The sequence below is a fragment of the Bombus bifarius genome, unplaced genomic scaffold (assembly GCF_011952205.1).
Source record: "Bombus bifarius isolate JDL3187 unplaced genomic scaffold, Bbif_JDL3187 scf7180000008176, whole genome shotgun sequence".
In the NCBI taxonomy this organism is placed as follows: Eukaryota; Metazoa; Arthropoda; class Insecta; order Hymenoptera; family Apidae; genus Bombus; species Bombus bifarius.
In genome coordinates this window covers 2,073,822-2,089,652 of record NW_022884493.1, presented here as the reverse complement: position 1 = coordinate 2,089,652, position 15,831 = coordinate 2,073,822, and the positions used below count along the sequence as shown (strand labels likewise).

The 15,831-nt window shown below is 54.2% G+C and overlaps 1 protein-coding gene across 1 annotated transcript; it reads right to left on the bottom strand.

Annotated features, from left to right (window-relative positions):
- Window positions 1-369: 369 nt before the first annotated feature.
- Window positions 370-5,724, bottom strand: LOC117209363. Its single transcript, XM_033451316.1, has 2 exons — window positions 3,610-5,724; window positions 370-3,534 (listed from the first exon to the last, which is right to left on the bottom strand). The coding sequence occupies exons 1-2, from the start codon at window positions 5,722-5,724 to the stop codon at window positions 370-372; spliced, it is 5,280 nt and encodes a 1,759-aa protein (XP_033307207.1).
- Between the last annotated feature and the right edge of the window lie 10,107 nt (window positions 5,725-15,831).

Sequence of the window (15,831 nt, the reverse complement as noted above, 5' to 3'; positions counted from 1 at the left end):
GTCCGTCCTACTTGCCGCCATATTGGAACTCCCAACCTAACCCCAACCTAACCCCAACCTTTTTTTTTTTTTTTTTTTTTTTTTACGTGGAGAAATCCTCATGGACACCCGCTAGCGGGTAGTGTCGGACTCTTACCGACTAAAACTCCACGGTGGCCTGTCCTGACGCCTGAGTCGAGATGCACCCGGGATCTCTCCCGAATTACTACCGGTTACCCCCGGGCGTCTATCTCTCCTTTCGTCGAAGGGAGGCGTCCTGTTCTTCTTCTTGGACCGCTAGGGGGGGACCACGCCCCCCTAGCGCCTCGCTCCTGCTGCTTCGTCCTGGGACCCCGTCCCCTGAAGCCCCTTCCTGGTTTCCACGCGCTGCTACGGCGGGCGTGGTGGCGCCGGTGGTGGCGTCGCGCCCCTGTGGCGCGCGGTATTCCTAGGGCGCTGCGATGTCCTGGAAGGGTCGCTAGCTCGTTCCCTGATCCTTTCCGCCCGCTCCTTCGCCAGCATCACCTGCTCGCAGTAGGTGCGGACAGCGGCGTACTCCTGGCGCCCTCTTAGCATGGCCGCGACGACCGCTTCTGGGGCTAAGCTCTCGCCGATTTCGAGCCGTAGGACTCGTCGTGGTTCCGCCCACGCCGGACAGAACTCCAGCGTGTGCTGCGCCGTGTCCTCCTCTTCCTCGCAGTGGTGGCAGACGGACGTCGCCTCTCGCCGAATCCTTAGCAGGTACTCGCCGAATACTCCGTGGCCGGTGAGCACCTGTGTCATCCTGAAGGTCAGCGGTGCTCCGCCTCGATCCCTCCACGTCTCCCAGTTGGGAAGCACGGCGCGAACGGCCCGGTGCGGCCGCACGGCGTCCTCCTGGATCAGCTGCGAGCGCCATCGTTCCCAGACCTCCTTCTTCGCCTCCTCCCGGATGTTCGAGGCCGGCTGGCCAGAGGTGGATGGCGTCGGGTTCCTCCTTGGGTGTTCGTATACGCGTTCGAGCGCCAGGGCTTGCAGCTCGAACGGCGGGGACGCCGCTAGCACGGTCGCCGACGCGTACGATGTCGTCCTGTAGCCTCTCGCGATGCGGATAGCGGTCGTCCTCTGCAGCCTCCGCAGCAAGGTCAGGCTGCGGCGACTGGTCGCCAGGCTTCTGGCCCAGACGGGTGCCCCGTAGAGAACTCGGGACCGGACTACTCCCTCGTAGAGTCGGCGTACTCTCGATCCTGCTCCGCCGATGTTCGGTAGGAGGCCGCACAGGGCGTTGGCCGCGGCCGTCGCCTTCGGGACCAGTTGCTCGAAGTGCGGTCCGAAGGTCCATCCGCTGTCGATCGTGAGACCCAGGTACCTCATCTGGCGTCTCACCGGGACCTCTTCTCCGCCGATGTTCACCGTCGATCCTGTGGGAGGCGTTCCTCTTCGTCGCTGGTCGAAGAACCACAGCGCCTCGGACTTGGCCGGCGACACCGTCAGGCCGAGCCTCCGAATGGCGCCCATCGCGCACGCCACGGCGTCTTCCGTGCGGTTCGCCGTGTCCTGCCACCATCGTCCCCCGGCCAGGACCAGGGTGTCGTCGGCGTAGCACACCATTCCAGCCCCGGGGGGCATCGGACATCGGAGGACCGAGTCGTAGGCCGTGATCCAGAGTATCGGACCCAACACCGACCCCTGCGGAACGCCGCGCTCGATCCGTCTTCTTTCTTCCCCGTCCCTTCCGGCGTAGACGATGTATCTGTCGGAAAGGTACGCGCGGACGATCCCCACCAGGTACGCCGGGACGTCAAAGTGTCGCAGGGCCTCCACGATCCTGGCCCAGGGGATGGAATTGAAGGCGTTGGTGACGTCGAGCGACACCGCCACCGCTACCCCTTCTCGGGCGACCTTGTCCTCGGCCATGGTCCTCAGCCTCTTCACCGCGTCCACGGTCGAGCGGCCGCGGCGGAATCCGTACTGGCTGTCGTGCCATCCGGGCGTCCTCCGGGTCACGTGAGCCTCCAGCCGGGCGGCGACGATCCTCTCCAGCATCTTGCCCACCTCGTCCAGCAGGCATATCGGCCGGTACGCGGACGGCGAGTCCGGCGGGCGGCCCTCCTTCCGTAACAGCACCAGCCTGGCCGTCCGCCATGTCCGGGGGTAGGCGCCCTCCTCCAGGCATCTGTCGAACAGGTGTCGCAGGCGTGGAGCCATGGTGACGATCGACTCCGCCCACGCTCGGCCCGGTATTCCGTCGGGGCCTGGCGCCACGTCGCGGGACGCCGTCCTCCTGGCTGCTTCGAAGAGTTCCTCGTCGCTGACTCGCAGCTCCTCGCTCCATCCCGTCGCGGTCGTCGTCGCCGCCTCCTCGTCGTCGTCGTCGGCGGAGGGGGAGGATGGCGCCGGTCGGCTCGCGTCCCTGTCTTCCGGCGGGAACAGCGTCCCGATGACGTTGTCCAACAGCGTCGGGTCCATGTCCGAGGTCAGCGGGGGCGCCGAAGGTCGTAGCTTCTTGGTGACCACTTTGTACGGCCGTCCCCACGGGTCGGATTCCACCTCCTCGATCAGCTCCGTCCAGCACCGAGATTTCGCGGTCTTGATCTCCCGCTGAAGAGTCCGTCTCGCCTCTCTGTACTCCTCGTAGAGGCGGGAAATCTCCTCCTCGTCGCGCGTCAGTCTGCGACGACGGGCCCTTAGAAATCTTCTGCGGGCACGCACGCAGTTCTCTCGCATCTCGGCGATCTCCGGGGTCCACCAGTACGTTCCCCGGTCTCGTCCACCCCCCGGGACGGAGCGCGGCATCGAGGCGTCGCACGCCGCGGTCATGTATCTTCGGAGCTCCTCCGCCTCCTCGTCGATACTTCCTCGCTCGGTCGTCCGTCGGGCGTCCCAGCTCCAGGCGGACACGGTCGTGGCCGCCCGCAGCATCTCCTTGTCCATCTCCTTCAGGCGCCATCGCGGCGGCGGCGGCGGGCGGCGACGGTTCTCTCTCGGTCCTCGTCGTCTTCTCCCGGCGTCGTCCTCGGTCCCCAGAGTCACCTCCATCAGTACGTAGAGGTGGTCGGACAGCGTTTCCACCCCCTCGGCCACTCTCCAGTCGCGGATTCGCCTGAGCAACTCCGGGGTAGCCCACGTGATGTCCACCACGGAGGATCCTCTCCACGCCACGCAGGTGCTCGCCGAGCCCCTGTTCGCCAGCAGGAGCCCCAGACTCGCTGCCCAGTCGGTGAGCATCCTTCCACGGGAGTTGGTCCTTGGGTTTCCCCATTGCGTCGAGTGGGCGTTGAAGTCCCCCAGCACGAGCACCTGGCGGGGGAGGCATCCTCGGATGCACTCGCCGACTCGGTCCAGGAAGTCCCCGTACGCGGCCAGGTCGATGTTCGGAGAGACGTACACCGCTACCACCGCCGCTCCCAGCCACTCGACCGCGACGAAGCCGCTGCCACGGTCCAGTAAGAAGCACGAGGCCGACGTCCACGTTATCCCGGCAGATCCGTCCAGGTCCCCGATCCAGTTGGGCGAGTCGGGTATACGATGCGGTTCCGCCACCGCCGCTAGGGCCACCTCGTTCTCCCGGATGGTCTGGACGAGCAGGTCTTGCGCTCTTCTCGACCTACCGAGATTGCATTGCAGCAGGCGCTTGAACTATGCCGTCACCTCCATGGCCTCCTCCCGGCCATCCGCCGCTGCTGCTGATTCGGCGGCGCTTCCTGGTGTCCCTGCCGCGGCGACTGCTGCTGCTGCTACCGCTGCTGGTTGGCGGATGGGTCTCCTCCTCTTGACCTTCGGGGGGTTGCATGCATCTCCACCCATCCTGTGATTCGCGGGTGCCCCGAGCGACTCGCAAAGCGGACATTTGGGAGCGGAGGCGGGACAGCCTCTGGCGCGGTGTCCGCTCCCGCCGCACCTGTAGCACAGGTGTCCACGGTCTTCGCCGGATACGCACGTGGCGCGCACGTGCCCCAGCTCCAGGCACCTGAAGCACTGCAACGGGCGCTTCGGCACGGCCCTTATCCTCGCCGTTGACCAGCCCAGGGCTATCTTCTCCGCCTGGGCCAGCTTGCGGGCTGCTGCCGCCGGGCACTTGATCCATGCAGACCCGAGGCCGCCTCTGGTGGCGCCGATCTCGCCCACCTGCACCTCTGCGCTGCCGCATCCTGCCGCCAAGGCCAGTGCTCTTCGCAGCTCCTCCTTCTTGACCGAGATGTCTATCCCGGTCACGCGTAACTCCGCCATCCTAGTCGGTGTGGCGATTCTCACCGCCGTCGGGTCTAGGGTCTCGGCCAGCCGCGACGCCAGTAGCGTCGCCTTTCCCCTGTCCTTGTCACCGGGGACTTGAATTATAATGGCGCCCGTCATCGCCTTCTTCATCTCCAGGCGCTCCGTGCCAAGCTCCGATAGTGGAATCCTCGTCCTCGCCGCTTCCAGGACGTCGGCGTACGACATCCTCGCTCCCTCGTTCAACGTCAGGGTCACCGCGGATGTTCGCGGTGCGCGAGGGGGCGTGACCACCTTAGGTGTCCGCGGTGGTCCTCTCTGCATTGCGGGGGCGTTCGCCTTCGGTGCGCCCGTCGTGCCGCCGGGCTGGGGTTGCTGCTGCCGCGGTACCCGCGTCGGTGGTGGCGCGGTCGATCCTTTCCTCGCCGCCTCTGCTCCGGTGGCGGCGGCGACGGCTGCCTTCTTCCCGTTCGCCGTCTTCTTGTTTCTCCTCCGCTTCTTTTTCGTCTCCACCAGCTCCCATCCGCCGTCCTCCCGTTCCCTTCGGGTCGGCGTCGGCTGGGCCGCGGGAGGGTCGACGGGGCGGTCCCCGCTGGGTCGTCCTTCGGGGGTGCGTTGCCGTCGTGCATCCCCGAATCGTTCCTCGATTGTCCTGAGAATGGAGGGACCCAGTTCTCGGACCGCTCTTTCCAGGGCGTCCAGCCGCGTCCTGTCGTTTCCGCCTTCCCACGGCGGGCGGACGTATTCGGGCGCCGCGCCGGCGCATCGCGGGCACTCGTTGACGTGGGCGGCCAGTCTCCTCAGTTCCTGGCGGAGGGCCGCGTTCTCCCCCTCCAGCATGGACAGCCTCGCGTCCACGTCGTCGCCGGCGCCTCGCGCTGGCCTCGCCCTCCTTGAAGATTCCTCGTTCCACGCGGCGGTGATATAGCTCGCCGCGTTTTTAAGGGATCTGATGTAGGTCCCCTTCAAGTTCGACGACGTCGTCGCGACGTGCATTATCTCCGACACGTGCATCGTCAAGCCCGCGCTGATTTCCGCCGGGGAGCTCGTCTTCATCTGCACCTCCAACTCCTCCGACACCTCCGGTGTCGTCGTGGCTCCTGTTCTCTTCCTCTTGCCCCTGGACGCCATCGAAGCCAGCGACGAACGCGAGGCGAACGAGGCGACCGACTCCTCGTCGTCGGACCTCGCCCGCCCCCGCGATCCCCCCGCCACCGGTGACGTACCGTCGTCCATCGTGGCCGGCGCGAGAAAAACGTACTCGGACCTGTTCGCGGATCTCAGCGAACGTCTCGTCGCCTTCCTCGGAGGCTCCTCCGCGGTCTCCGTCCTGTCATCCTCTGGATGTCCTCCCGTGGTTATCCTCCTCCTCTCTCCTGCTGTTCCGTCGCCAGTCGTAGTAACGCGTCCGGGGGCCTGACGGTCCACCCCCGAACGGCCGTGGTCGCGAGATATCGACGCAGCGGGGCCCACTTTACTACCCACGACTGCGCCGGTACTGGGGTATCCCTCCCCTGCACCGTAAACGTTGTCATTTATTTTCTCCATGTCCATATTTCTTTGTTTGTTTGTTTGTTCTTTTGTCTTCGCCAATGTAATCGACAAAATCTCCGTCCTGGAGCCACTCGCTCTTTCGCGCGCTGCCCCTGTCGAATGCGGACCAGGGCGACAGGTGTGCCGCGCGAGATGGTAAGGTAAGTGGTCTGTTCCACCGCGGGTAACTACTTCCACCGTGGGTAACTCGTTCCACCTTCGGTAACTAGTTCCGACGTCGGTAACTTGTTCCGCCGTCGGTAACGTAGTTCTCGCAACTACCGCACTAGCACTACACTGTAGTTCACTGGCCTCCCGCGAGACGCCGTCACGCGTCCGCGTCGCGCGTCACTACGCTGGCCGCCAAGATGGCCGCCAAGATGGCTGCCTCTTCCCTCGTGGCAACACCGACACTTTTAACTCTAATAACAGTTTTAATTCATCGATTTCCACCAAACTTTTTGCACACGCCTATTCCTCACCACTAGCACTTCACTTTCACCCTAATCCTTCCACTGCACTCTTCGATTTTTCCACATATTTCGGTCACGGAATACGGAGCGACGCGCACGTGTCCGTCCTACTTGCCGCCATATTGGAACCCCCAACCTAACCCCAACCTAACCCCAACCTAACCCCAACCTAACCCCAACCTAACCTAACCCCAACCTAACCCCAACCTAACCTAACCCCAACCTAACCCCAACCTAACCCCAACCTAACCCCAACCTAACCCCAACCTAACCCCAACAATCAGACGATGGAAGAAAACCCGCGGCGCGCCCGGAACGAACGAAATCACGATCTCTCGAAAGAACTGACAAACCTACGTAACGTACCCGCGTGCACCGGATAACCCTAAGGTTCAGCGGAAAGCCCAAGCATTGACCTTCGCCCGATTCCTGTCACGTCGTCTGGATCTTATCACGGTCGATGGCACCAACTGATGATACTAGCGATCTAGCAAATAGGCCTGCGATTTAACACACTCCAACTGAGCAAGTGAGGGCCCGGGGAGGGACCGCTGAACAGGATTACAAAGGCAAGGCCCCAACTGAACAGTGGGGTCCACCCCCGCGGGTTCGCCACTTGAACAGAATTACGGAGGACGTGAAAAGCAGGTCTCTGCCCGAGTACCGAAGTACCAATCGGACAGTATTGCGGATCGCAGGCATCACCAGACCGATGACAACTCCCGTGATTCGAGGCAAACGACGAGCAGTCGTCGAGCAGTCACCAGGACAGAGGTGTGCTTGGGGCGACTTACGAATCCAAAGAGTTGGCCAGTGCACGTTGACCCGCACGTACCCGGAATACGCGAGAGCGAGTACGTCACGCTACGGTTAGAAAGAACTGAGCGACCGTGAACCGATAAATCGTGGGAACAATTTTTTCAATGTGGTAAGCGAGGAGATCACGAGAGACGAGATTTTTATTTTTCGTTCCAAGATAGATAAGTATCTTTGTACAGAATGAGCTCACAATGCACATGACATAGGCATCTATCTTATGATTAATTAAGGCTAAAACGCTCGCATCCCACGGTGTCCCGCGATGTCCCACGATGTCCCACGATGTCCCACGGCGCCCCCGCGGGGGGGGTCTTAGTCCGGTCTAGATCACCAAAACTATTTTGGATGATCAAGACCAGACTATATTGAAGTAGTTTTTAGCTTGATATCGTTTCTCAAATAATAATACTAATATTCAAAATAGTACTTGGTGTATTATTATTTGCGAAACGATACCAATTACCGGGACCCACCACGAGGAGGTAACTACGCTCGGGTCCCATTTACATAAACAGATTTTAAGCATTGGAAGCAGAGATGTAAAATTATTTTATAATAAAGCGACATTGTAGCGGCGATATTGTTTTGCCGATTTAATACGTTATCCATTTTTATCATTTTAATAGTTTCTGCAAACTAAGATTAAATTCACACTTCTCTAATACTAGTTTACGACTATCCATTAGTTTGAACAAAATTCTCTTAGAGGCTTTTAGCGATCCAAACTGGACTGTTGCGTAGTTCTTGGCTTGGTATCGTTTTCCAAAGATTAATCAGCTTATTAGTTTTTGGAAAAGGATGCCAATTACCAGGTCTCACCACGAGGAGGTGACTACGCACGAGACCCGCCCATGAGTGATTCAACATTATGCATCGGTCTCGACATTCAACCTATTGGTAAGAATGTCGAGTTCTGACTCTACATCATGGGCCTGCGTAAAGAGATAGTTATTTCGTAGCATAACCGCGAAACACCTATCTCCTACGCAGCAGTTACACGAATCTTTACAAACGTAAAACAACATACATAACACACCATCTATCTCCCACACAACGACTACATCGATCAGTACAATAATTCGCAACCCTACTGACCGCATTCGGTATCAAAGACACATTTGTCTAATTTGGAACGAAAGAAACAATATGAGGCTACTACGGAAAGGGAGCCCCAACAATCAGACGATGGAAGAAAACCCGCGGCGCGCCCGGAACGAACGAAATCACGATCTCTCGAAAGAACTGACAAACCTACGTAACGTACCCCCGTGCACCGGATAACCCTAAGGTTCAGCGGAAAGCCCAAGCATTGACCTTCGCCCGATTCCTGTCACGTCGTCTGGATCTTATCACGGTCGATGGCACCAACTGATGATACTAGCGATCTAGCAAATAGGCCTGCGATTTAACACACTCCAACTGAGCAAGTGAGGGCCCGGGGAGGGACCGCTGAACAGGATTACAAAGGCAAGGCCCCAACTGAACAGTGGGGTCCACCCCCGCGGGTTCGCCACTTGAACGGAATTACGGAGGACGTGAAAAGCAGGTCTCTGCCCGAGTACCGAAGTACCAATCGGACAGTATTGCGGATCGCAGGCATCACCAGACCGATGACAACTCCCGTGATTCGAGGCAAACGACGAGCAGTCGTCGAGCAGTCACCAGGACAGAGGTTTCCTTGAGGCGACTTGCGAATCCAAGGAGTTGTCCAGTGTACGTTGACCCGCACGTACCCGGAATACGCGAGAGCGAGTACGTCACGCTACGGTTAGAAAGAACTGAGCGACCGTGAACCGATAAATCGTGGGAACAATTTTTTCAATGTGGTAAGCGAGGAGATCACGAGAGACGAGATTTTTATTTTTCGTTCCAAGATAGATAAGTATCTTTGTACAGAATGAGCTCACAATGCACATGACATAGGCATCTATCTTATGATTAATTAAGGCTAAAACGCTCGCATCCCACGGTGTCCCGCGATGTCCCACGATGTCCCACGATGTCCCACGGCGCCCCCGCGGGGGGGTCTTAGTCCGGTCTAGATCACCAAAACTATTTTGGATGATCAAGACCAGACTATATTGAAGTAGTTTTTAGCTTGATATCGTTTCTCAAATAATAATACTAATATTCAAAATAGTTCTTGGTGTATTATTATTTGGGAAACGATACCAATTAGCGGGACCCACCACGAGGAGGTAACTACGCTCGGGTCCCATTTACATAAACAGTTTTTAAGCATTGGAAGCAGAGATGTAAAATTATTTTATAATAAAGCGATACTGTAGCGGCGATATTGTTTTGCCGATTTAATACGATATCCATTTTTATCATTTCAATAGTTTCTGCAAACTAAGACTAAATTCGCACTTCTTTAATACTAGTTTCGACTATCACTTAGTTTGAACAGAATTCTCTTAGAGGCTTTTGGTGTTCCAAACGGGACTGGTGCGTAGTTCTTAGCTTGGCATCGTTTTCCAAAGATTAATCAGCTGATTAATTTTTGGAAAAGGATGCCAATTACCAGGTCTCACCACGAGGAGGTGACTACGCACGAGACCCGCCCATGAGTTATTCAACATTATGCATCGGTCTCGACATTCAACCTACTGGCAAGAATGTCGAGTTCCCACTCTACTTCATGGGCCTGCGTAAAGAGATAGTTGTTTCGTAGCCTAACTGCGAAACACATATCTCCAACGCAGCGCTTACATGAATCTTTACAAACGTAGAACAAAGCCTACGTAACGCAACATCCATCTCCCACACAACGATTACATCGATCAGTACAAATATCCTACAATAATTCGCATCCCTACTGGCATCATTCGGTATCAAACACACATTTATCCAACTTGGAATGAAAGGAAGAAAATGTAGCTACTGACACTGTATATACCATTTCGTGTCTCGCAGAAGACACATACGAGTCGCTGTACTAAACTAGTTATCGTTCTATTTGTGCGACACTGTAAGATATTGAAGATACTGAAAAGTTATAAACTCTAACGTGATCTAAATAAGTATCCCTTAAAAATGGGTAAACAAGAAAATGCCCGATGAATCAGATGATAAAGGAAAAAATCGCGCCGCGCCCGAAACGAACGAGATCGCGATCTCTCGAAAGAACTAACAAACCTACGCGACGTACCCCCGTACACGAGATAACCCCGAGGTTCAGCGGAAAGCCCAAGAATTGACCGTAACTCGATTCCTGTTTCGCCGTTCGAAACTTACACGAGTCGCGGTCGATGGCGCCGACCGATGATGCTAGTGATCCACGGGTAATTCAGCCGTGGATCCAGCACATAGGCCAGCAACTTAACACACTCCAACTGAACATGTGGAACCCGGGGATGGACCGCTGATCAGGATTACGAAGGCAAGAGGCCTCAACTGAACAGTGGGGTCCACTCACGGGGAGGGACCGCTGAACAGGATTACGAAGGCATTGACCTCAACTGAACAGTGGGGTCCAGTCCCGCGGGCCCGAACAGAATTACGGAGGACGTGAAATTGCAGGTCCCTGACCGAGTACCAAAGTACCAATCGGACAGGACTGCAGATCCACGACTGAATCCCCAACAGATTCGCAAGCATCACCGGCGCGACGACAACTCCCGCGATCCGATGCGAACGTCGAGCAGTCGTCGAGCAGTCACCCAGACAGAGGTTTCCTTGAGGCGACTTGCGAATCCAAGGAGTTGTCCAGTGTACGTTGACCCGCACGTACCCGGAATACGCACGAGCGAGTACGTCACGCTACGGTTTGAAAGAACTGAGTGATCGCGAACCGATAAATCGCGAGTACAATAAGTACTGTGTGGTAAGCGAGTGAAGGGAGACGAGATTTTTCTTTTTCTTTTTCGTTCTAAGGTGGATAAATGTCGTTGTACAGAATGAGCTCACAATGCACTTAACATAGGTATCTACCTTATGATTAATTAAGGCTAAACCGCTCGCATCCCACGGTGTCCCGCGATGTCCCACGATGTCCCACAATGTCCCACGGCGCCCCCGCGGGGGGGTCTTAGTCCGGTCTAGATCACCAAAACTATTTTGGATGATCATGTCCAGACTATATTGAAGTAGTTTTTAGCTTGATATCGTTTCTCAAATAATAATACTAATATTCAAAATAGTACTTGGTGTATTATTATTTGCGAAACGATACCAATTACCGGGACCCACCACGAGGAGGTAACTACGCTCGGGTCCCATTTACATAAACAGATTTTAAGCATTGGAAGCAGAGATGTAAAATTATTTTATAATAAAGCGACATTGTAGCGGCGATATTGTTTTGCCGATTTAATACGTTATCCATTTTTATCATTTTGATAGTTTCTGCAAACTAAGATTAAATTCACACTTCTCTAATACTAGTTTACGACTATCCATTAGTTTGAACAAAATTCTCTTAGAGGCTTTTAGCGATCCAAACTGGACTGTTGCGTAGTTCTTGGCTTGGTATCGTTTTCCAAAGATTAATCAGCTTATTAGTTTTTGGAAAAGGATGCCAATTACCAGGTCTCACCACGAGGAGGTGACTACGCACGAGACCCGCCCATGAGTGATTCAACATTATGCATCGGTCTCGACATTCAACCTATTGGTAAGAATGTCGAGTTCTGACTCTACATCATGGGCCTGCGTAAAGAGATAGTTATTTCGTAGCATAACCGCGAAACACCTATCTCCTACGCAGCAGTTACACGAATCTTTACAAACGTAAAACAACATACATAACACACCATCTATCTCCCACACAACGACTACATCGATCAGTACAATAATTCGCAACCCTACTGACCGCATTCGGTATCAAAGACACATTTGTCTAATTTGGAACGAAAGAAACAATATGAGGCTACTACGGAAAGGGAGCCCCAACAATCAGACGATGGAAGAAAACCCGCGGCGCGCCCGGAACGAACGAAATCACGATCTCTCGAAAGAACTGACATACCTACGTAACGTACCCCCGTGCACCGGATAACCCTAAGGTTCAGCGGAAAGCCCAAGCATTGACCTTCGCCCGATTCCTGTCACGTCGTCTGGATCTTATCACGGTCGATGGCACCAACTGATGATACTAGCGATCTAGCAAATAGGCCTGCGATTTAACACACTCCAACTGAGCAAGTGAGGGCCCGGAGAGGGACCGCTGAACAGGATTACAAAGGCAAGGCCCCAACTGAACAGTGGGGTCCACCCCCGCGGGTTCGCCACTTGAACAGAATTACGGAGGACGTGAAAAGCAGGTCTCTGCCCGAGTACCGAAGTACCAATCGGACAGTATTGCGGATCGCAGGCATCACCAGACCGATGACAACTCCCGTGATTCGAGGCAAACGACGAGCAGTCGTCGAGCAGTCACCAGGACAGAGGTGTGCTTGGGGCGACTTACGAATCCAAAGAGTTGGCCAGTGCACGTTGACCCGCACGTACCCGGAATACGCGAGAGCGAGTACGTCACGCTACGGTTAGAAAGAACTGAGCGACCGTGAACCGATAAATCGTGGGAACAATTTTTTCAATGTGGTAAGCGAGGAGATCACGAGAGACGAGATTTTTATTTTTCGTTCCAAGATAGATAAGTATCTTTGTACAGAATGAGCTCACAATGCACATGACATAGGCATCTATCTTATGATTAATTAAGGCTAAAACGCTCGCATCCCACGGTGTCCCGCGATGTCCCACGATGTCCCACGATGTCCCACGGCGCCCCCGCGGGGGGGTCTTAGTCCGGTCTAGATCACCAAAACTATTTTGGATGATCAAGACCAGACTATATTGAAGTAGTTTTTAGCTTGATATCGTTTCTCAAATAATAATACTAATATTCAAAATAGTTCTTGGTGTATTATTATTTGGGAAACGATACCAATTACCGGGACCCACCACGAGGAGGTAACTACGCTCGGGTCCCATTTACATAAACAGTTTTTAAGCATTGGAAGCAGAGATGTAAAATTATTTTATAATAAAGCGATACTGTAGCGGCGATATTGTTTTGCCGATTTAATACGATATCCATTTTTATCATTTCAATAGTTTCTGCAAACTAAGACTAAATTCGCACTTCTTTAATACTAGTTTCGACTATCACTTAGTTTGAACAGAATTCTCTTAGAGGCTTTTGGTGTTCCAAACGGGACTGGTGCGTAGTTCTTAGCTTGGCATCGTTTTCCAAAGATTAATCAGCTGATTAATTTTTGGAAAAGGATGCCAATTACCAGGTCTCACCACGAGGAGGTGACTACGCACGAGACCCGCCCATGAGTTATTCAACATTATGCATCGGTCTCGACATTCAACCTACTGGCAAGAATGTCGAGTTCCCACTCTACTTCATGGGCCTGCGTAAAGAGATAGTTGTTTCGTAGCCTAACTGCGAAACACATATCTCCAACGCAGCGCTTACATGAATCTTTACAAACGTAGAACAAAGCCTACGTAACGCAACATCCATCTCCCACACAACGATTACATCGATCAGTACAAATATCCTACAATAATTCGCATCCCTACTGGCATCATTCGGTATCAAACACACATTTATCCAACTTGGAATGAAAGGAAGAAAATGTAGCTACTGACACTGTATATACCATTTCGTGTCTCGCAGAAGACACATACGAGTCGCTGTACTAAACTAGTTATCGTTCTATTTGTGCGACACTGTAAGATATTGAAGATACTGAAAAGTTATAAACTCTAACGTGATCTAAATAAGTATCCCTTAAAAATGGGTAAACAAGAAAATGCCCGATGAATCAGATGATAAAGGAAAAAATCGCGCCGCGCCCGAAACGAACGAGATCGCGATCTCTCGAAAGAACTAACAAACCTACGCGACGTACCCCCGTACACGAGATAACCCCGAGGTTCAGCGGAAAGCCCAAGAATTGACCGTAACTCGATTCCTGTTTCGCCGTTCGAAACTTACACGAGTCGCGGTCGATGGCGCCGACCGATGATGCTAGTGATCCACGGGTAATTCAGCCGTGGATCCAGCACATAGGCCAGCAACTTAACACACTCCAACTGAACATGTGGAACCCGGGGATGGACCGCTGATCAGGATTACGAAGGCAAGAGGCCTCAACTGAACAGTGGGGTCCACTCACGGGGAGGGACCGCTGAACAGGATTACGAAGGCATTGACCTCAACTGAACAGTGGGGTCCAGTCCCGCGGGCCCGAACAGAATTACGGAGGACGTGAAATTGCAGGTCCCTGACCGAGTACCAAAGTACCAATCGGACAGGACTGCAGATCCACGACTGAATCCCCAACAGATTCGCAAGCATCACCGGCGCGACGACAACTCCCGCGATCCGATGCGAACGTCGAGCAGTCGTCGAGCAGTCACCCAGACAGAGGTTTCCTTGAGGCGACTTGCGAATCCAAGGAGTTGTCCAGTGTACGTTGACCCGCACGTACCCGGAATACGCACGAGCGAGTACGTCACGCTACGGTTTGAAAGAACTGAGTGATCGCGAACCGATAAATCGCGAGTACAATAAGTACTGTGTGGTAAGCGAGTGAAGGGAAACGAGATTTTTCTTTTTCTTTTTCGTTCTAAGATGGATAAATGTCGTTGTACAGAATGAGCTCACAATGCACTTGACATATGTATCTATCTTACGATTAATTAAGACAAAAACGTGCGCATCCCACGATGTCCCACGATGTCCCACGATGTCCCACGGCGTCCCACGGCGTCCCAAGGCGTCCCACGGCGTCCAATGTTCTCCAACGGTGTCCAACGGTGTCCAACGGTGTCCATCGGCGTCCAACGTTGTCCAACGGTGTCCAACGGTGTCCAACGGTGTCCAACGGTGTCCAACGGTGTCCAACGGTGTCCAACGGTGTCCAACGGTGTCCAACGGTGTCCAACGGTGTCCAACGGTGTCCAACGGTGTCCAACGGTGTCCAACGGTGTCCAACGGTGTCCAACGGTGTCCAACGGTGTCCATCGATGTCCAACGGTGTCCAGCGGTGTCCAACGATGTCCAACGGTGTCCCACGGTGTCCAACGTTGTCCCACGGTGTCCAACGTTGTCCCACGGCGTCCCACGTTGCAGTCCAGTGTAGATCATCCAAAATTCTTTTCGCGGCATTTGGTGACCCACACTGGACCGACGATGTCCCACGTTGCAGTCCAGTGTAGATCATCCAAAATTCTTTTCGCGGCATTTGGTGACCCACACTGGACCAACGACAATGAAAGTTGAAGTCCAGTGTAGATCATCCAAAATTCTTTTCGCGGCATTTGGTGACCCACACTGGACCGACGATGTCCCACGTTGCAGTCCAGTCTAGATCATCCAAAATTCTTTTCGCGGCATTTGGTGACCCACACTGGACCGACGACGTCCCACGGTGTCCAACGATGTCCCACGGTGCAGTCCAGTCTAGATCATCCAAAATTCTCTTAGAGGCTTTTGGTGATCCAAACTGGACTGTTGCGTAGTTCTTAGCTTGGCATCGTTTTCCAAAGATTAATCAACTGATTAATTTTCGGAAAAGGATGCCAATTACCAGGTCTCACCACGAGGAGGTGACTACGCACGAGACCCGCCCATGGGTATATGTAGCACTACACATCGATCTCGACATTCAACCTGTTGGCAGAATGTAGAGTTTTGACTCTACTTAACCATGGGCCTGCGTATGGAAATAGTTGTTTCGTAGCCTAACTGCGAAACACATATCCCCGACGCAGCGCTTACATGAATCTTTACAGACGTAGAACAAAGCCTACGTAACGCAACATCCATCTCCCACACAACGATTACATCGATCAGTACAAATATCGTACAATA